The following is a 26,798-nucleotide window of genomic DNA, read 5'->3' as shown; positions in this document are numbered from 1 at the left end:
CGTTGGTTCGTGTGGGGTGTTCTTACTTTCGCCATTCTGCTGCAGCGACGGCCTGTGGCCACCAGGCATCGCTGTCTTCTCTTCTGGCGTGGCGTAGATGCTTCTGGAGGGTTGCGTCACCACTCCGTTGATGTTCTTCTGGTCTTGCTTCTTCTGTTTGGTGTTGGTTGCGATTCTTGTGGACTTTCTCTGGGCGCACTTGCGCCATGCTTTGGAGTGTCTTCTGAGGAGTTTTTTCGCACTCCTGTTGGCAGAGGTGCTCTTTGCGTTTCTGGCGCGCTCCCGCGCTGTCGCCGTTTGCCTCTGGGTAGTGTCTCGGTACGACTGTAGTCAGTGTTGCTGTGCATTTGCCTTCATGCTTGGCTGTGTTCTCAGTTGTGATGTAGTCTTATTCAGTTAGTCTGGTGAGCTTGGTCGCTTTCTCCTTTCCTTGCCTGGAGGGAGCTGGTTACTTTTCCTCTAGAATGTCCTGCGTGGAGTTGCTGCACTCCTGACGCGCTTCTGGGGTCTCTGGCGCGTTCTCGGGGTCGTCACCCTTTTATCTCCTCGGGCTGTGTGATGATTTGGTGGCGTTCCTGCGCCAGTCTGGCTTTGCTGTGTGTATCCTGTGGCGGTGCAGTGCCACTGGCGTGTCTGGTAGCACTGGCTTTGCACTTTGCTTTGTCCTTTTGAGCGCTCCCCAGCTTGTTCTCCTCTGTTGGGCGTCTGCTTTCGTTTGGTGCGCTTGGGGCTATACTGCAGGGCTGCAGTGGTCAGTTTACTTTGTCAGTAGGTTTGGGCTGCAGCAGCTTGCTCTGTGCTGCCTTGTTTTCCTCCTGGCACCCGGTTGCTTGTTGGCTCGTGTCGCTCTTATGGCATGTAAGTTGCTGCCATAGGGTAGCTCCTTCGCGCTGCTGGGTGCAGTGTTGCTCGCTGGCCACTGGGTGGCGGCATTGCGTGTGGGGGCTGTGCACTCTTGGCTGGGCTGTGTGTTTGGCAGTCTCCTCTGTACTCTAGTGCTGTTAGAGTTCCTTCAATGGGTGAGTGCGATTTTCCAGTTTGGCCACTAGATGGCAGGGATCTCTGTTGCAGGTACCGGCAGACTTTCCCTTTTCTCTGGTTCTCTCTGATTTCTGCCGGTGCTGGACTGTGTTGCTGCTGCGTGTTGTGGGGTTACAGGTCGGAGGGTTCCTTCGGGTTTTGGTGAGTCACTTCCCTCTCTGCAGGGGAGCTCTTTCCTCCGTGTTCAGTCAGTCTCTGTTATCTTACTCCTGGAGGTGCAGGAGCTCAAGGCACATACAGTGCTCAGTGTTTGCGTGTTGGTGGAGGGGGGCCTCGTGGTGAACGCGGGTGGGCTCCGCTTGGGACACTTGTACTTGGGGCGCTTAGTTGCAAGTACATTTCTGGGACTGCAGAGATTCCCTCCATCAAGCAGCTTCGCTCACGCTGCCCCTTGCACTTTGGCGATCACCGGCAGCCCGCCTCCTTAGTTCTGTGAGGGCTGCTGGGGCTGGTTCCTCATTCAATTTCAGTCGCGCTGGTCGGGTGCAGCTTCCAGGCTATATTCGTGGGGCACTTTGATCGCGGGTGGGTCCCGCTGCCGCCTCTTCGTCGTTAGGCACTTCACGCCTCATCTCCAGGCAGGACGCAGCAGGGTGAGCTCCTGCTGTCTCTCGGCAGTCCTCTTCAGCGCGGGTGGGCACCGCTTGCATAGTCTCGGCGCCCGGCAGCTCCCTTCACGCTGCGGGCGCTCTATGATCAGAATTTCTCACCCCGCCGCCGCACTTCACACGCGCGGCGGGGGACTCTGCAGGTAGGCCGCGGGTGGGTTCCGCGAGCCTTGCTTCGCTACGGGGCAGTTGCGGCAGACGCCGCGTCGCTACAGGCAGGCCGCGGGTGGGCTCTGCGAGCCTTGCTTAATTAAATGCGCATAGCTGGCGCCGCTCGTACCGTTGGGGCAAAGTCAGTGTTTACAGCGGGTGGGCTCCGCTTTCGGTGAATGTATGCCCGGCAGCTTCCCGGCAGCTTGGCACACGCTGCGGGGCTTATGCTTGGGTGCTGTTTGTACTCGGGCTCACCTTCGGCCGACGGGCCTGTTCTCATGCGGGTGGGCACCGCGATGGCTTCTTCGTCTTTCTCGGGGCACCGCCTCGGCAGGGCGGGCTACGGCAGGTTGCAGAGGTGCGGGGTGAGCTCCCGGTCACCTCCTCCTTCTTCTCTCGGCCCGGGGCTCGACACACGCCTCGTGGGCCTCTCGGCGGCCGGCTTCCTTCTCAGGGGGTGTGCCTTTGCAGCAGGCAGCTCTCTCTTCCCCTTTTCCTTCGAAATGTTTTATTGAGCTGTGGCACGCTGGGCACAGCTCCGCCCTCGTCGCCATTGTAGGGTCGGGCCTAAGGCCCTCATGCTGGAAATGACTGGGACGCAGGACACACTGCTTGCTAGGTGCAACTGGCCCAGAGCACGTGCGCTCGGCCTCTTTTATTGGTACTGTGTCACATGGCCTGTGACATCAGTGGTGGGTGGGTGTTCAGTGTAGTTACAGGCTCAGCACTAGAATGCTGACTTGTGCTGGGCATTACAGGTGTCACACATTACAGTGGCTCTGGGACAACTATGTCCAACCTTTTAAAAGATCATCTTTGAGTTTGTGACTTTATTTGTTAATTCTCGAGACAATCAAAGATTAATAATGGAAGTGGCTGTGTAAGAAAATAAATCTTCTTTTCATACCAACAATCTTTGGATCTGCTTTTATCTTCAATTGTGAAAAGAACTTCTTACACTGGCGAATGGGCAGAGACTGCATGTGTAGACCAGATGTTTAGCATTACTGTACTAATTGACAAAGTTTCCCATTCCTCGAAAAGGCTTGCTAAAAACCTCCCATCGAATTACAGCGAAATCCTTCATGTGGTGGGGATGTGGTACCTAAAGGGCATCACTACCAGCAACCCTCCCTTTCTGCATATGAGCATCAGCTGAACTTGTCAGCGGTGACGAAAAGCCTCTGGGCTGGATCTGTATGGTCCAAGCTACATGGAGCCCACAGGTTTTTCGTCAGTTTTATCGAGTGAGAACTTGGTCCAAGGGTTTAGAGCACTTTACCTGAGAAACAGGTGGTAGTATATGTTTTCAAAAACAAAAGGAGGGACAGAGGGCTAATAACACACCCCTGGCTAAGACTGAAAAACAGAAAGGTGTGCAGTTCCCAGTGGTAGCTGGTCGGTGAAGTTCTGAGTGGATCGAGTCCTTGGGATCTGATCCTTCAGGAGCAAGAGCCCTCACACACCCTGAGAGGTGTCATGCTTTATCATTGGACAGCACCTTGTTGGGCCGGGGCTTCAATGTCCAACGGGGCTCTTTGCCAGAGGTCTTTTGAGCTGCCGTGTGTGAAGTGTAGGTGTTGTGGTGATGGTGTAGTGTGTGAGTAGAGTGATGAAACGTCTTTTAAAACTAACTCTGAGGATACCTAATGGAACTTTTATTAGTTATACAGTACCCTAGGTTATATTAAAAATAAGTGTGGGCTACAGGGGTTGTAAGGGACCACATTAGCTCTAGGTATTCGTGCAGGTCAACATGTTTCTTACTGCAAAGTCTAAAAAGATCAAGGCAATTCAGCAGGACCGTGAAAGAACCATAAAAACTACTTCTAATTGGACAGTTGTGTGCACCAGTGATACTTGGTGCCTGGCTGTCCCATCCCCAAAAAGGATATTGTGTACCTTAAAGCGATTGAATGTACCGACCTAGAGGGGGAAGAGAAATGGGGGGGTAGAGAAAAACATAGGGAGAATTAAAGCATAAGTAGAATTTAAATCTTACAAGATAGTAACTATGTTCATGGGTGTGCATGCTCATGTAGTGCCTAAGTAAATCTGGTCATGTGGCCAGGTACTGTACCGCAGTGTGCTGGTGACGGTAGTTGTTCATAAAAATAGATTTTGGAATCGATAGCCTGGAGAGAGTGAAAGTGTCAGGCTATTAGTGTTAGGACTTATCAAATACATACATCCTGTATGTGGTTCGGTGAACCAGTGATGATCGAGATACCAGTTATACATATTATATACATAAGGTGACACGTGTGGCCTACGTGGGAACACCGGTGATGTTCATTATCATAAATAGAGCTCAGGTAACCTTAAATATGCACCATATAGCAGTTCCCAATAAATTAGAAGTAGGGAAGGTGTCGCTGTATGCTATACCATAACGTGATAGCCGGTATCAGTGGCAGTTTAAAAATAGCTTATGGCTTGATGCGGAATCGGAGGCTTCAATGAGCCGATACGGAGTTGCGCTAATGCGTCCTCTCGCCTAAAACAGAAGAAAGGCGAGAAAAATGGACAGGGTCCAAATGCTCTCAAATCGGAAAAAGGGGGGGGTTGGTGAGAGAGGCAAAGCCTCAGCACTGTACTCACGGTTAGTGATCGTCGCGGGATGCGTACAACCTACCCGTTCCTCAGCTCGGCTCGAGTGCTACTGATCCCACAGTACGGGATACTAGTGGTGCCGAGCAAGAGAAGCCACTAGATCGTGTGGTGCTCGGTAGATGGAACTCGACGGGCACCATCTTAGATGTCTCAAGATTATAGTGGCCATTTTAAGTGGCAGAATCACCCATTGAAATGGTATGGACAAGCCGGGGCCATATTGGAATGGTGTATTGGTTTGATAAAGTAATTATTATTCGTGGATCTGGAGGTCTGTCTTGACAGCCTCACCTCGCGAAACAAAGCATGCAGGGCCTATTCATGTCATGATGAATCACAGAAGGCACACAATCATGACATATATGATTGATAGTGACTGATGTAACAGATAGCCTCATCAGGATGTATAGAGGCGAGTCAGGATTCTGTGAGGTGTAAGTGGATATTGATTGTGAATCTCTCCCCAGGGAATATCATCATTAAGACCTGTGGTTTGGGTAGATAGGCGAAAAATCGCATTTTATTTTGTGACATAAATAGTATTGCCCCAGAATGCGATTATTGAGACAGAGGAATCGAGATACATGTGCATTACTGAGTTTTCTCTACTGCCCTACTGCAACAGCAGAAGCTGCTTTACACATGTGTGAGAGAGCATTTCCACGTGACCACAAAGTATTTCTTCTGGCAAACAGGTATGGAAAACAGGGTAATGTTTTACAGCATATTAGCTATTCCGGTTTACAGGTGAGAGAGCATGCATACCTCTCCTTTGGTGAATATAAAGTGGATTTTATTCAAAAGATGTAATTGAAGGACTTCCTCTTAAACTGCACAATTGTGTTTTCATGTGCTGCTTCAATAAGATCTAGGGCATTCAGATTCATTCAGTAGGTGGCCAGGTATTCTCCCTTAATATCGATCAGAATATCAGTACCAAAGTATAAACAAGGTAAGTCTTTGTAGGTAAGTATAGGTTTGCATTCCTTCTCTCTACATATATGTATCTTGACAATAGACGGATAGATAGATAAATGGATGGAGATATATATATATATAGGTATATAGGTAGTTATGTTTAGGACCTAGTTTCCGTAGGAAAAGCGTTTTTTGATTTGCCAATAACTTTGGCACCATTTGATCTGACGAACATGGGGCTGAGAAAAAAAGGGGGGTCCCAGAACGCTTTTTCTCCATGTTAATTTCCATAGGAAATTGTTGACGCAGCTACAGCCCGACATGCTGAACGGAATTACACCAAATTTGGCCGAAAGGGAGCTCTTAGTCCAGAGAGCACTCTTTTTGTTATATGGTGTAAATCTGTTCAGTAGTTTCTGAGAAATTTGAAGATTTCTCAGATATACAACTGTGGTTACAGTGGATCAGCGAACCCTCCCAATCTCATGCCTGAGATCTGATTGGCTGACCACATTTCAAACCAGGAAGTGTTGGCAGCTATCTTGTGACTCGGTTGACCGAGTCATGAGCAAAAAAATTAAAAAAGAAAAGGGGCAGGGTAGAAACACCCTGACCCCCAGGGCCCAAAAAAAGTATTTTTAAAATAAATTTCGTTGGGATTCATGGTGGAACCGCAAATCGAAAAGAAAATGTTAAAAAAAACGAACCCTATCTTCTCTATATTTTGGCTATCCATATTTTGTTCTTTTTTTTAGCACAGTGTTTCTGTAGTCAATATTGTGACTTTCAGCCATAGACCATATTACCACAGGTGTGCACAGCCATAGTTTGTGTTGTTGTGTCTGCTCACAGGTTGCACTCGATCAGGGCATACGATCTGCACTGACTGCAGCATGTGCACTAACACATGCACTGCAAATGGCTCAACAACTATACACAGAGCAAGCTGTGTCCCCATACTTTTTAGTTTAAGATGGCACCATATACTTAAGGAGTATCCTGAAAGTCCTTAGAGGCTGGTTAAAGTCAAACCATGCTCGCTTGCTTATTGGGTCCTTATTGACTCTCTACTGGAGTCCTTTGTGCCACTGGAGATATGATAACGCTGCAGCACCTGTTGTATTAGCATTCCGGAAGTGAAACCAATAGCATTATTTTGACGGTGGACCTCCCCCAGGCCAAGGCCCTTTGGGATCTTTTTGACACTTAGTGCCTTATCTCATAAAAGTCCTCTGTCAGTGTTCTAACTTTGCATCACTTCCTGAATTGGGCGAAGTTTGCATACAACTCTAGGGGCTTGTTCTTTGTGTGCCTAGATCTGTAATGATGTCAGGTTCAGAGGCAAAGGTGTTCCCTCATTTGCATTGTGCTACAACCTCATTCAAATTAAAGGATTTACACTTATCACTGCACAAGCATTTAGTAGTCACCACCTATCCCTATGACAATAGGCTGTCGAATAAAGGTCTTTGGGCCTTTCAGGAATACCAGAGTCCACAAGGAGTACTTAAAATGGGCACCTACACACATTGTACTCTGAAATGCACTGTTTTAATCCCACTATTGTTCCCATGGGAAATGCCTCACAATAATAAATTGAAGATAATTAGCTATTATTGATCATGCTTTTCAGAGAGTTTCACTTTTCTTTCTGCTCATTACATTCAATGTCAATTCAATTTCAAACTGACAGATATGAAACCAAGCTTTGTGCAAATCACCAAAGTGAAACCTATTACTGTATTTACGATTTATTAGCAAGAGTCTATGTAAAATGTTAAACCTTTGTCTGTTTGCTTCATAGCTATTCTGTGGTTCCTCTGTTAGATTTTAAGGAGGTTGAGTATCAGCAAGGATTAGTATGTTCCCATGATGGAGCCTGTGGCTTTTCCCAGTGAAGTGATGGAGGTGATACTACTAGATTATACTGAGCCAGGTCGGTACTCAGGTGCAATGGTTACTCTACCACTCTGGTGGTTTCAGGAGCTTGGCTCCTCAGTTATGAGACGGGCGCTTCACCTGAAAAGCTTTCATGATTAAAAGCTTGTCAGACAAGTCAGACAAGTATGGCTGCTCTTTTCTGAATTTCACAATGCTTGGTTTGCCCCTTAATAGATAAGCAATGCTTTTTAGAGCTGTGTGCCTTGTGCTTAAGCAGTTTTCAGTAGTTGTTCTTTCTAACTGGCCAGTTGTATGAGTAGGGTGGAATGACTTGATGAACAATTTAATATTGGGTTGGTACACATGTGTTCAATCCTCAACTCCACCACAAACCAGTGCAAAGTGTTTCCGCTGGCAGAGACATAGTCCTGTTTCTTCATATTGAAGCACAGATTGGTGACCTCACTCTGTATGTTTTGTATTTATTTTCATGATCTGTTTCTGTGGGAGTCCTAGGAGTGTGGTGTTGCAGAAGTCTATGTAATGGGGATTACGGCCATGATTAGATCCATGCAGCACTTGAACTGGATAAGTAGCATGGACTCCCTGAGAAGATTTAATAGGGAGTTGGTGCTCTTCCACACCACATTGAATTGGATAAAAAGGACTCTCAAGTTCTTCATGTTTCTTTTTTATATAATCTTTGTCAGGAAATAAAGACATCACTGTAAAGATAATCTTCAATATACTAAGTTATGATGCACTGGACCCCAACTTAGACCCATTCTTTAGAATGTCTCCCTATTTTAGCCCCCATATCCCTCAGGTCTCCCTTTTGTCCCTTATCACTTTCTTTACTTAATGGAGTCAGCAGTGTCTACCGTGTCCATACACTTGGGATCGAAGTTGGAGCTGTTCAAAATTCAGGGTAAAAGGGAACCTCTATGCCCTTGATATCAGTGAAGACAGCGGAGATCCCTAAGGTGCTCCACATATAGTCATTAAAATGCTGGACTGTGAGGATCCTATCAGAATTTGCTCCAATCTTTGATGATCATAAATAGAACTGGTTCTGATCCTGTTATGGATAATGAGGTAGGGATCAAACAACGAAAATAAATAAGAAATGTCCCCCCAGTTTTCATTGATGCAAGTCACATTTAATATAATACAAAAGGCTGGCAGAACTCCCTGCCCTGTTAACCACAGAATACAACTGTGACTGGTATAATTGGAAGACGAGCGTTAGACGAGGACAACTGCTAACTCATCTATAGCAAGCAGTATCAATCATTTTTTGCAAATATCAGTGGATGCATCGGACTGACATTCATTTATACAGCAATATGACACAAAGGCAAGATTTAGAGCATGAGCGTTTTTTAAAATGATATTGTTGGTGTCTCACTGTGAAAATAGGGAGTGCCCTGAGGAAGACCACTCGGTGAAGATCGAACTGCGTTAGCACATATATACTTTGAGAATTGTGCTAATATTAAAGGATATCTACTCTCTTAAATACAAGATACTATCACATCAAGATTGACCATAGCCGTAATTTAATGTTCATTGACTGTTTTGTTCATTTTTGTCGATTTGTTTGTCTGTCAAACATTGATGTACATCAATGTTATATTGAGTTTCACTTCAATGTGTGATATATTGTGCAGATATAAGCGAATGAATAATATAAAGGAATGTTTTTGCACAGTGATTCCAGCCTCTGTGCATCACTCTAAGTGTGACTAGAATCAATGACACATGGGAGATATTTCTAGTTTATAACCAATCCTTGATGCCGACTCTGATAAGGTAGAGAGCAGTTCCAGAGATTTTAATCCATTCTTCTCGTTGGCAGAGTGGAATCTGACCATTCCCTGGCCCTGATTGGTAGTTACCGAGGAATGTTAGAATACATTGTCGGTTGCCCTTTACAGCTTATTCAGTACCTCTTGGTCTTAGGAGAACACTGTCACAACTCTGTTTTTTTGTGCTTGATTGAGTTAAGTTGTATTTGAGAATCTCTATTCTTTTATATATGTTTTTTTCACTCATTAAGAGTCCTATTATGTAATTGTGTATGAACTTTGCTGGATAGGTCTACCTGCAGAAGTAGATGAACACTTATACACTTTTTTGTCTGTCATTATTCATGCATCAATTTGAGGTAATTTTGATCCATTGAAAGACCCATAGTTCACTCCTGTCAAGAGTGGGAGTAAGTGTGTTTACATCGTTGGAGTATGTAGGGAATACCACATTTAAATAGAGGTTTATTGAAAATAGATTCTTTATTTTTTTTTCTCGTAAAATAAAAGTTGTTTAAATATTAAAAAGTACATTAGTGTCACCTTTATGCAAGCAGAGCTTTTCACCTGGGGAAACATTTGCACATGTAAATTCTATGCCCTAGGGTACACAATTGAACCTGTGAGAGCCATAGATGTCCTTGATCACCACAGGGATCTGTGGGCATAACATACAAACCAAAACATGTTGTCCAAATGTAGTAATAATCATATGGGAGCAAATGTCTGACTTTCCATGCCCTACCTTTGCAGCAGCTGACGGTTATCTACTAGTTGTGTTTTTTGTTACCATTACTAAGCTTTGATTTTGGAGTTTCATCTAAAATGTAATAATCGTGGACCAGTACCTCTGGTTTTGTAATTTTGTAATCATTTTATGCCTTAAGTACTTTTACTACCTGAGACAATATCAGAAAACAAAATGTTTACAGGTGGCAGCTATGTACAAATCCTTCCACCTGTGCACAGGTAAAGGAGTTTGTTTATGGCGCCTTCTCCAGCTTATGAGTTCTTGCTACACAATATTGTCTTGAGCAAATTGAATGGTGTCTTAGTAATTGAACTCTCTTTATTCTCTTGTTTTAGGTACTGTTGTTGTCCAGCAGTTAATGTCGGTAATGATAAGTGAGCATGAGCGGCTATTTCCCAAAGACACTGAGGTGCAGCTTCAGACTGGACAGGAGATGTGCAACAACAACAATGACATACAGAAGAAAATTATTGGTCAGCTTCAGAACAAAGAAAACAATAACACAAAGGAAACAGCTGTGAGGCGCTGCTCATGGGAAACATCAGACTCTCCCCCAAGAAGCACCAGTGACAATGGGTCCCCGACCGCAACCCTTGCTGGGAGTAAATCAAACAGCCCCAGAAACAGTGTTCACAAACCAGATGTTTCAAGGAGTCCTCCACTTCTGGTGAAAAAGAATCCAGCGTTTAACAAAGGTAGTGGCATAGTTACCAATGGATCCTTCAGCAGCTCTGTTGAGGGCCACGATAAAAACCAGCCTGTTCTTAATGGAAGCTTGCCAGCCCGGAGAACGGCCTCCATCAAGGGGCCAGGTACCAAAATGGGAACGCACAGCATGCCCAATGGAGTGGTGCGAATGGGCATCTCCAGCACAGATACACTGAACAGCCGAAATGCATGCTGGCTGCCTAATGGTTACGTCACGTTACGAGACAACAAACCAAAGGACTCTGGGAGTGACTCTGCCCAGCAGCAACATAGATTGTCTACTTATGATAATGTGCACCAACAATTTTCCATGGCGAACTCTGATGATAAGCAGAGTGTAGACAGTGCCACCTGGTCCACCTCCTCTTGTGAAATATCCCTCCCTGAAAATTCCAACTCCTGTCGCTCCTCTACAACAACCTGCCCTGAGCAGGATATTTATGGGAGTAATTTTGAAGACCCTGTATTAGACGGCCCACCTATTGAAGAACTGTCCCAACCTGGAGACTTTGAAAGCAAATTTGAGCGAAGAAGCGCCGGGGGTCGTAGCAGCCGAGCCACTAGTAGTAGTGATAACAGTGAAACATTTATTCCAAGCACCAGCAGTAATCACAGTGCCCTGCACAGTCTTGTTGCAAGTCTGAAGCAGGAAATGTCAAAGCAGAAGTCGGAATATGAGACAAGGGTAAAGAAGTAAGTAACCTATCTGTAACACTAGAATATATGAGAAACATGCTTCATTCTCTTTATAGAATCCCTAGCTTTGTGAATACCTTAGGGGAAAATTGATTTCTACATGGTCATCTATTGAGTGTTTTTTTTGTAATATCTGTAAAAGGAAATCATTGCTTGTTTACACCACATTTCTCAGTCTACTGTTCTGTAGCCACATAGCTTTGTGTATTGACCAAGGCCTGAAGAAGCCCCCCATTCGTTGTGCTCTAATTCACTCTCAGTTAGGCTTACAGAAAAAGTGTCGAGCGAGTAAGGCAGAGAGCTGTAATCCCTGAATTAGTGTCTACTGAAAAGGAAAGTTTAGATTATCTATTTGTATGGAACATCACGCTGATCAGTGGTTGGGTGTAGGGGAGTGCCTCAGTCAATTCACTGTATCTGACCAGTAGTTCTGTGACGTCCCACCTCCATTTCCTTGTGCCTTAAGTTTTTTTTTCTTTTTTTCGGCACAGCTTTCCACTCTGATATTTCCACTAATATGTCTTTTATATTTGTATAATTAATGATTGGTGACAATCACAGAGATTACTTTTCCTGAAAATATCGCAGTATGCTCCCGTATTGTAATTGAATATCATCCCATTGAATTTATTGCAGAAAATCTACACACAATCTGAGAATAGTTTTGGCAAATGACATTCAGAACACAATACTTATGCCAGACAGTATTTCTCCAATCGATATTCTGACATACAACCAGGATGATCTGGTAAATTATGCTTCATCTGTAGTCCTATAAATATAACTATAGTTTGAATCAATGGGCCTCACAGAAAAACTTGAATAAAAGAATGCTACAAAGTATAACCACGTTCATTTCTATCTACATTTGTTTTAGACCTTTATGTTCGATTTCATGTGTGGCTGTAGATTCACATTTTATGCATACTCCTGCCATCTAGTGTTGGGTCTGGAGATGTGGAAGTTGTTTTTCTTTGAAGAAGTCTATCCAGTCACAAGGTCAAGTAACTCTTCCTCTCAGTGATATTGCACATGGGCATCAACTCCATTGTTATATTGTTTTCTCTCTGGTTCAGGCGTGTGTGACTTTGCTCTGTGCTTCAACTCCATTTGTTCCGATTCTTCAGTTCTTTACTGTCTTCGACAGTAGTGTTTCTCATTCACACTTTTAACATTGGCTTTCTTTTGGAAAACATGTTGATTTGAATTCGTTTATCCAAGGGCCCTTTAGGGCGCCACCCTTTCGGGCCTACCTTTGACGGATTACCCGCCCCTTCAAAGATGTGTTACTGGTGTTGGAAAGCACACTGTTTAGATTCTGTCCATGTTACCATACAAAATACCAGCACACGGATCAACACCTTGTTGCAATCTTTGACATTCACCCACCCACAAGGAAGTCGACTGCACCATGTGTAAGACATTTGGGTCCAAAAAAATCCTGCCGGACCAGAGAGCTTGTCATCTTGAAACGTCACAGAAGGCCACAGATGACATTCCAGACATCTTTGGCAAAGAGAATAGATCGAGGGAGAAGAGACCTTCTCGATCTAAGATAGCTCCAGGTCACACATTGAGGTAGACATGGGTATGTAGGAAGTCCCAACCACCCAGCATGGGAGTAGTGTGGCCCCTATTCTTCGATCCATGCCGACCAAAAAAGGTTCAGCTCCATCACTCCAACTATTAGAGGTCACCGGACCACCACTTCCTTCTGGCCATAGTCAAATCTGAAAAACTGTTTCACACTCCCTGCCCTCGGGCCCAGCACCGAAGATTACTACCAAGGCCAAGCCTTCGGGGTCGACCTCTTCAGACTGAGAGCTTGCTTCGGTACCGACTTGACCTGACGCCTCACAATTCGGAGCCGAAAAAAGACATGGGAATATCATCGACTTCCACGTCTCCTGTTGAATCTATTAAGGAAAAGATCAACATTCCCTAGCGAAAAATCCAAATCCAAAGAGTAAATTGACATTTGAGGAGGGACTTCATGTTCCCCTTCCTCCCAGGAAGAAAGCAAAAGACAAGGCCACTAGCCCTACCTATCAACCACATCCTACACCGCCTCCCCCTCCACCACCTTCATCACCACCTCCATCCCTCCCTCATTCTCCTCAGACATTGTCACCACAACACTATACTCTGGACACTTCACCTCGGTGACCACCACAGTCGGACACTGGTGGGTTAGGAGGGCTGTGTAAGGCATATCCTTGGGATATGCATTACACAGATCCTACTACACCAAGTGATCCCAACCTGTACCCAGCTCGTCCTTCCCCTCCTGAGGATGCAGCCTTCTACCAGGAGGTCATTGCGAGAGTGGCAGCTTTCTATAACGTAGAGCTCCACAAGGAACCCCTCAACCAAGATTTCCTATTTGACATATTTGCTTCTACCTACCGGGACACACAGTATCTGCCAATGTTCCATGATGAGACATGCATAACAGCCTGCATGGAGAACATGCTCAGGCCCTATTCCGTGGAGGAGCATTGAACCAGGATGCTCAAACCAATCACAACACTGCATTGCAGCATTGTGATTGGTCAGGGAAGCCTGGCTGTGCTTCTTGTTCATCGAGTCTGACAAGGATAGCAGGAGCAGAGACACGGGACTCGGCTGCAAGGGAAGTGTTTTTTTCTTCTTTTTTTATTGCGCACCCCCCCTCAGGGGTATACTCCCTATACTTCCCAATCCCCAAAAGTACGGGTCTCTAAGACTAATCTTAGATCTCAGCCTCCAAACAAGTACATCCTATTAGTACAGTTCTTTATGATCCCCTCACAGGATGTTATTCCGATTCTTCAACAGTGCGACTTTATGGCATTATTGAACCTAAAGGACGTTTACTTCCACAAACCAATGCACCCTGCTAACCACAAATACTTAAGATTTGTGATAGCAAGCAAACACTATCAGTTCAAAGTTCCTCCATTCGGGGTGACTACAGCACATCTAGTGTTCACAAAATTCCTGGTGGAAGTCGCAGCACTTCTGTGAAAACAAAATGTTCATGTATTCCCCTACTTAGCAGATTGGCTTATCAAAGCCAGTACACATCAGCAGGGCCAACAACACACCCAGCCTTCAAACTCTACAGGTTCAACCTTACTTTGGAGCAATCCTGGACACATGCATAGGAATAGCCTACCCCAACCTCGCTCAAATTCAGAACTTTCAGGCAACCTTGCCCGAGTTCCAAATAATTCAGACAGTCAACGTGAGGACGGCTATACGTCTGCGAGAAATGATGGCATCATGCATTGCTATAGTTTCCCATGCAAGGTTACATATGCGTCCCCTGCAACAAGGTCTAGCTCGCCATAGCTAGTGTCAGTCACAAGGTCAATTGGAGGATCTAGTGTTGATAGACTGTTACACTCACCGTTCTCTGCAATGGTGGAACATGAACAAGGGCAGCCTTTTATAGATCCTGTTCCCCACATTACTCTCACCATGGATGCATCACAGATGGGATGGGGTACTCACTTACAAGTGCCTCACAGCAGATGTAAGACTAATGCAGGCCCTTTCACATGGGGCATGCCCCATGAGAAGGACACATTGCTGGAGTTGCGTCATTTTTGTGACACACTCCAGCAATGCCTCACTTTGCGCTGACGTATCTGTAACTCCTTGCGACATGATGCGTCATACATTAAATATGACGCATCAGGTATGTCGCAAGGAGTGCGCACTGAGAAGTGACGCACTGCTGCTTTCACGCAGCGATGCATAATTTCTCATAAATGAGGCCCCAAATGCCTAAACCTCGCCTCCAGATACCCACACCCACTATCCAAGGGCAATGCACTATAGATGAATTGGTCAGGGATATTTGCCTACGCATTTCCTCCTCTCTCACTTCATCCCTTCCCAGTTCAGAAGCTCAGGAAAACCTCTCTTACAATAATCCTGGTAGCCCCACATGAGGGTGTCAACCTTGGCTCACAACACTCCTAGACCTTGCTGTACTGCCACACGAAAAGCTCCCCAACAGGCTGGACCTTCTCACTCAAAATCAGACACCCAGACCCAAAAACTCTCAACCTAGTAATTTGGCTCCTGAGGTCTTAGAGTTTCACTACCTTGACTTACCACCAGAATGTATGGATATTTGCAAAGAAGCACACAGACCCACCACTAGAGCCTGTTATGCAGGAAAATTGAAACAATTTGTTTACTAATGTCCATCCTAACAAATGTATCCTCTGAAAGTCACGGTGCAAGACATTATCTGCTACCTGCTTCAGTTACAAAAGGCAAATTTATTGTACACTTCCATTCGGTTACACCTCAATGCAATCACTGCTTATCTCCAAATTAGACAGCATCTATCACTTTTCAAAATTCCAGTCATCAAAGCCTTCATGAAAAGACTCAAGCAATTTATTTCACCAAGAGTTCCTCCAGCACCCTCCTGGAACCTTAACATCGATCTCACCAGACCCATTTGAGCCCATGTACTCATGCCTCCTTCAAATTCTTTCATGGAAAGTGGCATTATTAGCAGCCATTACCTCACAGAGGTGTGTTAGTGAGCTCCAGACTTTAACCTTAGAAGAACCCTTCTTTCAAAGGTATAAAGAAAAAGTGGTTCTTCGCACCAACCCTAAATTCCTACCTAAAGTAGCCTCTCAACTTCACCTCAAACAATCCATTGAGTCGCCAATTTGTTCCCATAACCGGATTCACTTGAGGAAAGAGCTCTTCATGCACTAGATGTCAAAAGAGCACTCATGTTCTACATAGATAGACCAAAAATGTTTTTGAAAATATAAACACCTCTCTGTTGCCTTTTCACCACCTCATAAAGGCAACCCCATATCCAAATCAGATGCAGCCAGATGGATAGTCAGATGTATTCAAACTTGCTACCTTAAAGCCAAAAGTCCTTTCCTGGTTTGTCCCAGAGCACAAAGGGAGCCGCCATGGCATTTCTTGGAAACATCTCCATAACTGAAATTTGTAAGGCAGCTACATGGCCCACACCACACACCTTCATCAACCACTACTGTGTGAATATTCTAGCATGCCAACACACAAGTTTAGGACAGGCAGTGCTATATACCCCTTTTCAAACTCCAGCAGCATCCACAGGCTAGCTGCCACTTCTGAGGAGGGACTGCTTTACAGTCTATGCAGAGCATGTGTATGTACAGTCACACATGCCATCAAACGGAATATGTTACTTACCCTGTAAGCATCAGTTTGGTGCATGTAGTGCTGTAGATTCAAATGCACGCTTCTTCCACACCGGACACCTGTGACCATTGCAGTTACATTACACATTTACATTTAGCATGGTCATTGCATTACTTACACATGATTTACACTCTTTTCTCACCTGCCTGCGAGAAAACAATCTAATAATGGAGTTGATGTCCATGTTTAACATCACCAAGAGGAGGACTCAATCAACCTTGTGACTTGAAAAAACTTCTTCGAAGAAAAGCAACTTGCACAACTCTGGACCCAACACTAGATGGCTGGAGTATGTAGAGCATATGCATCTACAGCCCTACATACCACAAACAGATGCATACAGGGGAAGTAACATATTCCTTTTTATTCTCTCCCAACACAGGACAAACAACCATGTACTTGGTCCATTATAAATCAGTTAAACATGTGAACCTTTGGTGCATTACAGGTGTACGGCTTGATACATGCAATGTATCATACAATGAAATCCTGCCTTACTCAGCTTGAAACCGAGGCCCCTTGTCCTCACCCCATACAACTTACACCCACCCTCCCCCATCTGATAGAGGCCTCTTGCTCTCACTTTCAGAGTGGCTGTCATACGACTCACTCCCCTCATTCCCTATTAAGTGTTTGCTCAGCTCTCCTCAAACTTCCAAGTCTGCCTACAATTTGTCATCCTTTCTCACCCGCATGAGGTGCACTTCCTCGGCCAGTGACCACTCCAAGACATCTTGGAACCCACTCATTGGGCGCTCCCACTCCGATCCAAGCGATCGCAGCCCGCCTCTGGGCCAGCACCAAAACAAACTGCAGAAAGCGATATGACATCTTACGCTTCTTAGGTTATGGAATAGTGCCCAACAACCAATGTTGTGATGTCAGATCACACCATAAAGCTGTAAACCTGAGCAATCTGTTCCCAACTGCCGCCCAGAAGGACCCCATTGCCACACAGTTCCATGCCAAGTGCATATAGTCTGCCTCTCTGAACTTACAACTCGGGCAGGATGAAGCCTGACCTGCATCATACCTGCTCGATTTCACTGGGGGCACATAAGTGGAATGTAAAAAATTAGTGTATCAGATGGAAGCGAGCGTTGATAGATACTGTTGTCAATTATGTGAAAATCCTATTCCACTTCACATCGGTGAGAGGTGCACTCAATTCCTTATCCCCGCTCAGCCCTACCGTCAGCTGTCTCACCATGCTATTTGCCTGAAGCGTTCTATACACCTGGGAAACTAGATGGCGACCTACACCCAATGTCAACAGCACACCCAACACTGCAGATTCCAGAGACACTGTTGGAAAGGAGACCCAAAGCTATTTGACTATCTCCACCACACGTGCGTACGGCAAAATATGCCCAGCTTGCAGGCCAAATTGTTGCTGTATGCCCTTAAAGGATATGAAGAACTCATCTAGATACAAGTCCTCCCAGCTGACAACCACCCATATGCCATATCTGGAACATGCCTCTTCCACTTGACGAACTAGAGCTAGCACCCACAACATGAGCTCCTTGTGGAACGGGGTCCTCCTCCTAATCACAACTGTAATCACCCTTTGCCAGACCCCTGAAGTTTACCGTCCAATGTAGGGCACCTCTCCAGGCAACGGGGTCCTCCTAATCACAATTGCTACCACCCTCTGGCAGACCACCTCAGTCTACCGCACAATGTAGGGCACCTCCCTGCGCACTCCTGAGCCTGCCATCAGCATCTTTGGGAGATCACCATCTTTGACCAGCCCCTCCAGAAGGTCCTGCCACCATCACTCCCAGATACCAGAACCAGTCTTTTTTTCCAACTCAGCCCTAGATCCATAAGGCTCTGCATCAACCCCCCCCCCTCCACATCCCTCCAATGGCACAACAGTAACAACAATGATTTCAGTCTATTGAGCCTAAGGCCAGAAACTTCATAAAGTCTTCCAGAAGAAGCAGCAGAATTGGTAAAGATTCCCTCAGGCCCTCAAATAGAACAATGCATCATCGACATAAAGGGAAACCACATGTGTGCTGTATCCCAACGATATCCCTCCATCATGCATGACCCGCCGGACCTGAATAGCCAACAGCTCCATGGTCAGGGCAAACAGTAATGGTGACAGAGGGCATCCCTGAAAATTCCCACACTCAGTGTCCGACCAATCGGAACAAAGCCCCCAGCCCCGCACTCCCAGACCAGTGTGCAACAGGTGGATCCAGGCCTGAAATCTCGTGCCAAATCCCATTGCCTCCTTAACTCCCAAGAGGTACACCCAGTCTGCAGTGTCAAAGGCCTTCTCAATATCCATGAAGGCCAAACCCATGTCCTCCTGAGTACCCTCCACCTTATGCAGGACATGCATCAAATGGTGCAAATTCCAGATCGTACTCCATCCCAGCAGAAAGCCACAATCACCTGGTGGGATCAACCTACACGTTGCAGGATGTAGACGATTGGCCAATAATTTACACAGAATCTTATATCAGAATTAATCTGCATGTTCTGAACAATACTCCCCCTGGTTTGGGCATCTTGTAAATAAGCCCTTCTTTCATACTAGGCAAAAGCTGTCCTAGCTCGTCAGCCTTGAAAAACACTTCAAGCAATTTCTGAGTGGAAACCGCTGGGGACACTTGATAAAATTCAGTGGGAAGCCCAAAGCCCCTACCGGTGGCCTGTGGAAGCAAATTGAGTGCCTCCGCAGCTCTGCTAACATAATGCCGGCTTCCAACTCCTCTGCCATGACCGCTCCCACTCTAGGGTCCTCCAGTAGCATCAGGAAGGCCCGAACCCTATTCAGCTCACTACACATGCCACCACAATACACCCTCACCAGGTGACTCTGAAACACCCCTACTATAACTGTCTACGTGCTCGCAAGTGCGCCCATCTCATCCCTCAGATGATGTACCAGTGGGACACTCGTCCCCTATGCAGCAACCAGGCCAGGAGAATACCAAGCTTGTCCCCTTTCCAATGCAAGTGCTACCTATATTGGGTGCACGAAAATGCGTCCAGCCTATCCCATTTCCCTGCACTGCTCTTACCCAGCCACAGCTCCTCCAGCTTGGATACACTGATCCACCACTACACGCCACTACAAAATCTCCAAATCCATCTCCTCCTGACGCAACTCCTGCTGTCTCTGCCTACGTAAAATGATGGTCAGCACAGTCAGTGACCTCTATAACCACCTTCATGGCCTGTGAAAATGGGTCCTTGCCCACTGCATCAGTCAGAAAATCAAATGGGAGAGTCCCCAACCCTGACTCCGCCCCAAACCCCCGGAGCCAGCTCACAACACATTAGTGAGTGATCTGACAAAAATCATGCCAGCTGAGTCACCCCCTGTAGATAGCCTGATTGAACATCTGCTAATGAGATTTTATTCAGCCTTCTATATGGGTTATGTACATGCGAGTACCAGGTGAAGGCCTTCTCAATCGGCATGCGGCCCCTCCAGGCATCCCAAAGCCCCAAAATACTCATTACCTCTCACAGCACATTCCACATGCGTCGCATTGTTTCTACCCTAAGGGAATGTCTGCCTACCTTTCCATCCAGGACACAATTGTAATCACCAAACTACAGCATCGAACCCTCCAGCCCTGCCCTCATTGCTTCTTGAAGCTTATAAAATGTCCACATTAGGGGCATACAGATTAACCAGGTAGATAGGCTTCCGATCCATTCTCCCCTGCAGGACCACGTACCGCTCCTTGACATCTGTGTCCGCTTACGTATGCGCAAATTGGATCCGCGTGGCCACCCATATGAGCACCCCCCTAGCATAAGTGGATTAGGATGCGTGGAACACCTGCCCCTTCCATTTATTACCCACCCTCTCAACACCCGCGGCACTTAGGTGCGTTTCCTGTAGGCAAGCTATGGACAACCCATGGAGCTTCAAAAAGGACAAAGCTCTGTGTCATTTGATGTATGTACCCAGTCCCCTGACACTTCAGGTCAAGATTTTAAGACCTCCTCTCATACATGTCCCCTATCTATGAGCTGCTCACAGCCCTGCAGTGCCATGCGCTACAATCAGACCATGCATCCGCGGCAATAAGAACCAAAACTACCATAACAAATAACAAAAAATGGTTCCCCTGGACAAACATAGTGAAAACATTTTGCTACTTAAGTCCACCTCACATGTGCCAGGAACACACACAGGTACTCACTCTAATCCATCCAACCGTGATAGCAAACACCTTCCACCAGCCCCCAGCGGGCCCCGCCTATGCCTTTAAAAAACAAGGCGCCTGAGTCCTGCCAACATGACTACAGGATGAAGAACATGCTGCTGTCACCAAACAGGCCACACCACAGTTATGAGGAATCCTTCTGGTCTAAGTCTGTGCTTAAGAACATGCACCATACACTGTAGTTAAAGGGTACGTATTGGTGGTCTTGCAGTAGGAGTTATAGACAAGATAGCTTAATGAAATCTAAGTTAGATTATGTTAAGTGTTGGCCATATGCTCAATCTTCTGATACTGGTGCAGAGGGGAGGCTGCTTAGAAACACACCACCACCACCATTGATTAACATATTTGCAAATAAAATGAAAGATGCTCTGTGGTCTAATGCCATGAAATAAAGCAAGTGAAACTATACACTGAAGATGTGCCCTTTGAATTTTGAGATATTGGAGTTTCAAGTTATCTTTTAAATTTCCAATATATCAGGCCTAATTTAATAAGGAAATCAGTTTCTGTAAATAAGACTTGACAGAAACCGCATTGAGATATTACAGACAGATACTCACTTGTATCTCACATTAAAGAGCAGGTTCCCCAGTGCTATGGAATTGTCCTGCATATATCTTTAAAGGAGAACTATTATTGTGCTGTAGCTTGTATGGTTGAAGTTGTTGCTGGGAATTGTCTCCCTCATATTTCTAATTGACAAATTCAAGTGCATTGCTGCTATCATGCCGTATTCTATTTATGCTGCATATGTTGATCTGAATTGGCAACCATTTTAATATCTCACATAGGAGAGCAAATCTGAAGCGTTGACTCATTTTATCATTACAAATTTTGTTCTAGGGTTAAAATGATGGCAAAATAATGAATAATAAATTATAATTAAGTACCAAAACAACTGATTTTATAAGGACTCCAGATTTTGATTAAGGAAAGTAAAACATTAGTCGTCCTAGGATCCCCCCTGAAAAAGAGCAATGAAAACATACAAAATTATACGAATTAAAACCATTTTGGGTCACCCTGAGTCTTACCAAACAACTGGATCTGACAGCTGTTTAGTTATAGATACGACTGTCAAAAAATTACAAATTAAAAAAGATAGTCATATCTTTTGAACAGTTTTCCTCAATGATCTTGTGCAGAAAATCGGTTGTGTCTGGCCAGAATATGTCTACATCTCTTATTTCTGAAAATGAAATGAAATCATGTATGGAGGGAGATGGGCAGAAACTGTTGGCAAAACGTTATACATTGTTTGAATTTCTATCTTGAATGAAAGAAAACACAGCTGAATCTGAAGCAGTTGTTTTCCAGGTATGGCGTGTACAGCAATCATTGAGGCAGAGTCTAAATACTACCTTGAATTTGATTATTTGATATGCCATTGGAAGAAGATAGTTATTGTATACCAGGAACTGCAGACATTGAGACCTGATAGTGGATAACAGCGTTTATTTCTAAAGAAATAAACATTGTTGCTAAAAATAAGGTGACGCCTAATTTTTATTCACTCATGAATAGTTGAAGTTGTTATGATAAATACAGGCATCCATAAATACAAGTGAGCGTATTGGAAGGACAGAGGGAGCTGGAGGCCCTGCATTCAGTTTAACACTTGTGGCTTGCTTTGGGACTTTCAGATGAATTCTGTCGTTGGTCTAGGGGGTCACCACATACAGGTCACAGGCATATTCGGCATTATTATCTATAACACACTGTAGAGCTTTTATTATGACCACAACCTCCAAGACACGGTATAACACTGCCATCTGATATATGGGATCAGCAATGGCTGTCTATTTGAGAGGATGCCTAGCCCATGCTCAGGCGTAGGATGACAGTAATTCTTATGCAGTCCCCTGCAGAAACCTCATCGTCCCTACAGGCCATTGCACATTTTTATTTAAAAAAATGCTTTGTTGCTGTCTGAGAGGTTTCTTTCGTCACAAGTTTAAAAACAGGAATCCTGGCAAAGTCTGCCCTGTTAGGCAGACACACAAGCTCTGAATCAACCGAAAAATCCGGTCTCCATCCTGTGGCCACCAAGGCAAATTCCAGACGATCTGGCCTGCTGCAGAACTGTCTGCAGAGCCAGAAATTTGAAACCGCTCCCGCTCTTTATTATTTTTTTATACATATTTCACACAGTAACTGGATTGTCTTCAATATAGTAATATTTATTTCGAGGATAAATGTCTGCCATAAGTATTATATGAAGAATTGGGCTACTTTGCCTATTTTTGTAAAAAAAAAATGTATTAAGGAGCTCAGGACGCTAGCAAGTAAACCAAAGTCTAATCTAAGTGTTTGAGCATTGCCAGAGTTTTAAAGAATACCAAGCTACCTTAACGTTATTAATAAATCACAAGAAACGACTTTTATACGTTTTATCTTTTCTTTTTTGTCAAGCTAGGACATTGCAAATGACCCAAACATGGTCAGTCAGTCAGTCATAAGCTTTTATTCGATACTCAGAGATATCTTATAAGCACATACAAAATACAATCAATACAGTATACAAAAAAGTTTATGCCATAAGAAGTCAGTAAGAAATATTAAAATGTTTAAGAATGATAAAAGGATATAAAATCCGTTAATAATTTAGCTAAAACAAGAATTAAACGGCTACTGACAGTCTCTTACATCGAATATGCCAAAACTGCTTTAAAAATTTAGCAATTCCACAGACTATTGGGGGGGGAGTGTCCGTGCTTAGGATACGCAAGGCTACTAAATAACTGCGTGTGCCCATATTACGGCAGAGTGGTTTCAGCCAGGAGCTCCTAGGCCTTGCATAATCCGGGCACTCAAATAAAACGTGCACAATAGACTCAATCTTAGTCGGGCAACATGCACAGTTGGGAGAAGTGCGATCCGCTGTTGACCATTTCGATACCAGGGCACCCAACGGGAGGGAACCAACTCTAAATTTAAAGTAAAGGGCACGATCAAAGGGGAGAGTAATCAAGTCCAAATAAGGTTCAAAGGCCACAGTGTCTTTAATTTGTAAAAAGGTGGCAGTGGACCTACAGTGATTTGGGCTAGAGATTAGGCGCTCAGCAATCCATTTCCAAAAAAGCGCCTTGACAACTTCTTTTGGAGGGGCTGAGCGGGATGTCCAGCAATCCCCTAGTCCTATATTCTCCAACAACTTTTTGGTGTCCCTTAACCATTTTATTTTGGCCCAACCCCCCTGGCTCATTATGTCTCTCAGTGCATCAGCATAGGATTTTAGTTCTTCGCACCTCCAAATCCGTGCCCACAACAGGAGCGGGCGAAGCTGGGCCTGGTCTTTAATGTTTTTACATCCCGTGTCCATCCTCACAGGTACTGATGGTGTGCTCAGAGGGAGAGCGATGAAAGATTTTAATAGCTTGCTCTCAGCAGTAACTAGGGCATCCAGACGGCAATGACCCCACAGTTCTGCCCCATACAAGGCTGATGTCGCAACTTTGGCCTTGTAGATGTCAAGTACTGGGGTAAGTGATCTCCTAGTTGAGGCCCTGTATTCCCTCATGAGAGCTCCTCCTACTCTCCTGTGGTTAAGGACCATTTTTTCAATGTGGTTTGCCCATGTCATCCTGTCCGTAATCCGAATGCCAAGGTAGTCGAATTCGGCTACTTTCTCCAGGGGAATAGAGTTAAGTGGGGGTGGGCGGCCCAATTTTTTAGGTGGGTTAACAACTAGGTATTTGGTTTTGTCCACATTTATTGTTAGCCCTTTTGCAACACAGAACTCCTGGAATCGTGTTAGAAGTTTCTGTAGTCCTTGTGGGGTCTTCGAAATCAGGAGCGTGTCGTCCGCAAAAAGCAGGGTTGGGATGCGGACACCTCCAAGACAGGGGGCGTCAGCTGGTTCTTGTTGAAGATGTTTTACCACCCCATTCAGATATAGCGAGAATAGGGTGGGCGCCAGGACGCAACCCTGTCTTACGCCCCTAGACACTGGTATTTTTTCCGTGAGTTCTCCATTATTGCCCCAACGGACCTGTGCAAAAGTGTGGGCATGAAGGCTTATAAGAAGGGACAAGATGTAAGGTGGTAGCCCCAACTCACAAAGGACCCTCCAGAGCTCTTCCCGGGGAACTAGATCAAAGGCAGTCTTCAAGTCTATAAAGGCTAAGTAAAGACTGCCCTTGCCCAGTTCCACCACCTTCCACCCCAAGAGGGACAACCTAAACACCTGCTCTATAGTCCCCATACCAGCCCTGAAACCTGCCTGAAAGTCTGATAGAATTTTATTCTCCTCCACCCAATGGAGGATCCTACCTAGGACAGCTTTGCCAGCTATCTTTTGGGTGGAGTCTATCAGACTTATTGGGCGATAGTTTCCTGGGGTTTCCCTGCAACCTTTTTTATAGATGGGCACTACCACCGCCCCTTTCCAGGATTCTGGTACTGCTCCTCCCCTCATAATATCATTTAGGAGAGCTGCTATGATCCTTCCCCATTCCATTGGGTAAGCCCTCATCAGATCACCCGGAAGGCCATCCGGGCCCGGTGCCTTGCGTGGTGCCACCCAGCCTATAACCCCCTCAATCTCTAAGGGAGTGAAAAGGTCATAGGCATGAGGTTCAATAGCTAGCGTGAGATCCATCCCCACAGACAGTTCCCCGTCTGGTGGGAGGTATAAAGACCCAAAGTGCTTTACCCAACTTTGAGGCGGGATGCTGCAGGGTCTCATGGCTGCATCGGATTTGGTCCGTTTCCTTATCAGATTCCAAAACACCCCGGAGTCCCTGATTTTGCTAGCCTGGAGTAGGTCCTCCCAGTATTTTTCTTCCCACTCCCTTCTAGCCGAACTAAGGATATTTTTATAAGCCTTCCTAGCCTCATGGATCATCCTTTTAGATTTAACTGCCTCGACTAGCTTTGTCTTGTGGGTCCTGCAGGCTTGGGTATACCACCCCTCACAAACTTTTTTTTTATTTCCTATTGTGCCCGGCTTTTTAGAGGACAGGATAAAGACATTGGTTAGGGCTTCAATCAGAGAGAGAAATAACCCACTCACTTTACCCACCCCTTCTAGCGAAGAGTCCAAGGATGTTACCGCGCGGTTTAAATGGGATTGGATTTCCCCAACCTTCGCCTCGGATAGGACCAGTTTCGCCCATTTAATTCTTCTACCACATGGGGAGACTTTAGTTTCATCTAGTGGTACACGCGCCACTTTAAAGTTGGCCTTCCATTGGGGTTGCCACCAGTGTTCCATTTCTAGGGAGAGAGGGTTGTGATCGCTTTCTGTCGAAGGGACCACCTGCATGTCCTTCACATAAGGCCATAAGCACACATCTATTAGGACATAGTCCAGCCTAGAGGTGTGCCCTGGTCTGTTGTAGGTGTGAGCACCCCCCCTATCCAAGGAAGTCCTCCCATTCGCTGCCCTTAGATTAAATTCAAGAGTAAGGGAGTATATTTGGAGTGCCACTTCTGTCCACTTTTTAATCGGTGCGATGTCCAGAGCCGGGATCCCCCACCTGGCATCTTCCTCATCCTGGTCGAGGGAAACATCCGAGCCCAGAGGCTCGAACGTACAGTTCATATCACCGGCAACCAGGGTGCGGGTCTTATGGGGGGTGTTATTTAGCAGGGTCTCGAGAAGAGCTATCACTGGAGACTTTCTCCCACCCTTTGTACCCCGAGCATACACATTAAAGATGTTTAGAACAATTTTTCCCCTTTGGTCTATAAGGGTAATATTTTGTATGTCCGGGGAACCTGTGGGATAGTCCACCACTCTACAGTTCAAAGATGCCGCGACCCAAATGAGAAGGCCGCCGGCTGGGCGGCCTCTCCCAGATTCCGAGGCCCGCGCGGGAGCGGAGTATGAGGAAAAACCCACCCTATGGACCGGTATCAAGCTCCAAGTTTCCTGAAAGAGGCACAAGGAGTGCTTGTCGACCCACGCAGTGAAATCTGGGAGGGCCAATTTTCCAGCAATCCCTGCGATGTTCCAGCTGAAAACCTTAAAGGCTAGGTCCGTCACAGCTGGATAGTCGCTGGGCGCTTGGAAGCCCCTATCCATAGGGCTCCCCCTATATAACCGAGGAGAGCAGGGATCTTGTGGAGTTGTTGTAGACTCTCCTATTCCACTTACAAGGTTTATTTTGGTGGGTGGTACTTCTACTCGTTCTGCTCTCCTCACTGAGTCCAGTCAGCAGGGGCCATTTGCCCACATATGTTTCTCCCTGTCGCCTCCTAC

The 26,798-nt window shown here is 45.5% G+C and overlaps 1 protein-coding gene across 3 annotated transcripts in view; it reads left to right on the top strand.

Moving 5' to 3' along the window:
* Positions 1-26,798, top strand: part of ARHGAP24 (Rho GTPase activating protein 24) — a 1,758,332-nt gene that overhangs the window by 1,715,554 nt on the left and 15,980 nt on the right. For all 3 annotated transcript variants that reach the window (XM_078676289.1, XM_078676291.1, XM_078676290.1), the window contains one exon: positions 10,109-11,174. In XM_078676289.1, the coding sequence (XP_078532415.1) occupies positions 10,109-11,174 (1,066 nt within the window). The remainder of the gene's footprint in view (positions 1-10,108; positions 11,175-26,798) is intronic.

The sequence above is a fragment of the Lissotriton helveticus genome, chromosome 2_1, assembly GCF_964261635.1.
Source record: "Lissotriton helveticus chromosome 2_1, aLisHel1.1, whole genome shotgun sequence".
NCBI lineage: Eukaryota > Metazoa > Chordata > Amphibia > Caudata > Salamandridae > Lissotriton > Lissotriton helveticus.
This window is presented reverse-complemented; position numbering and strand designations above follow the sequence as displayed.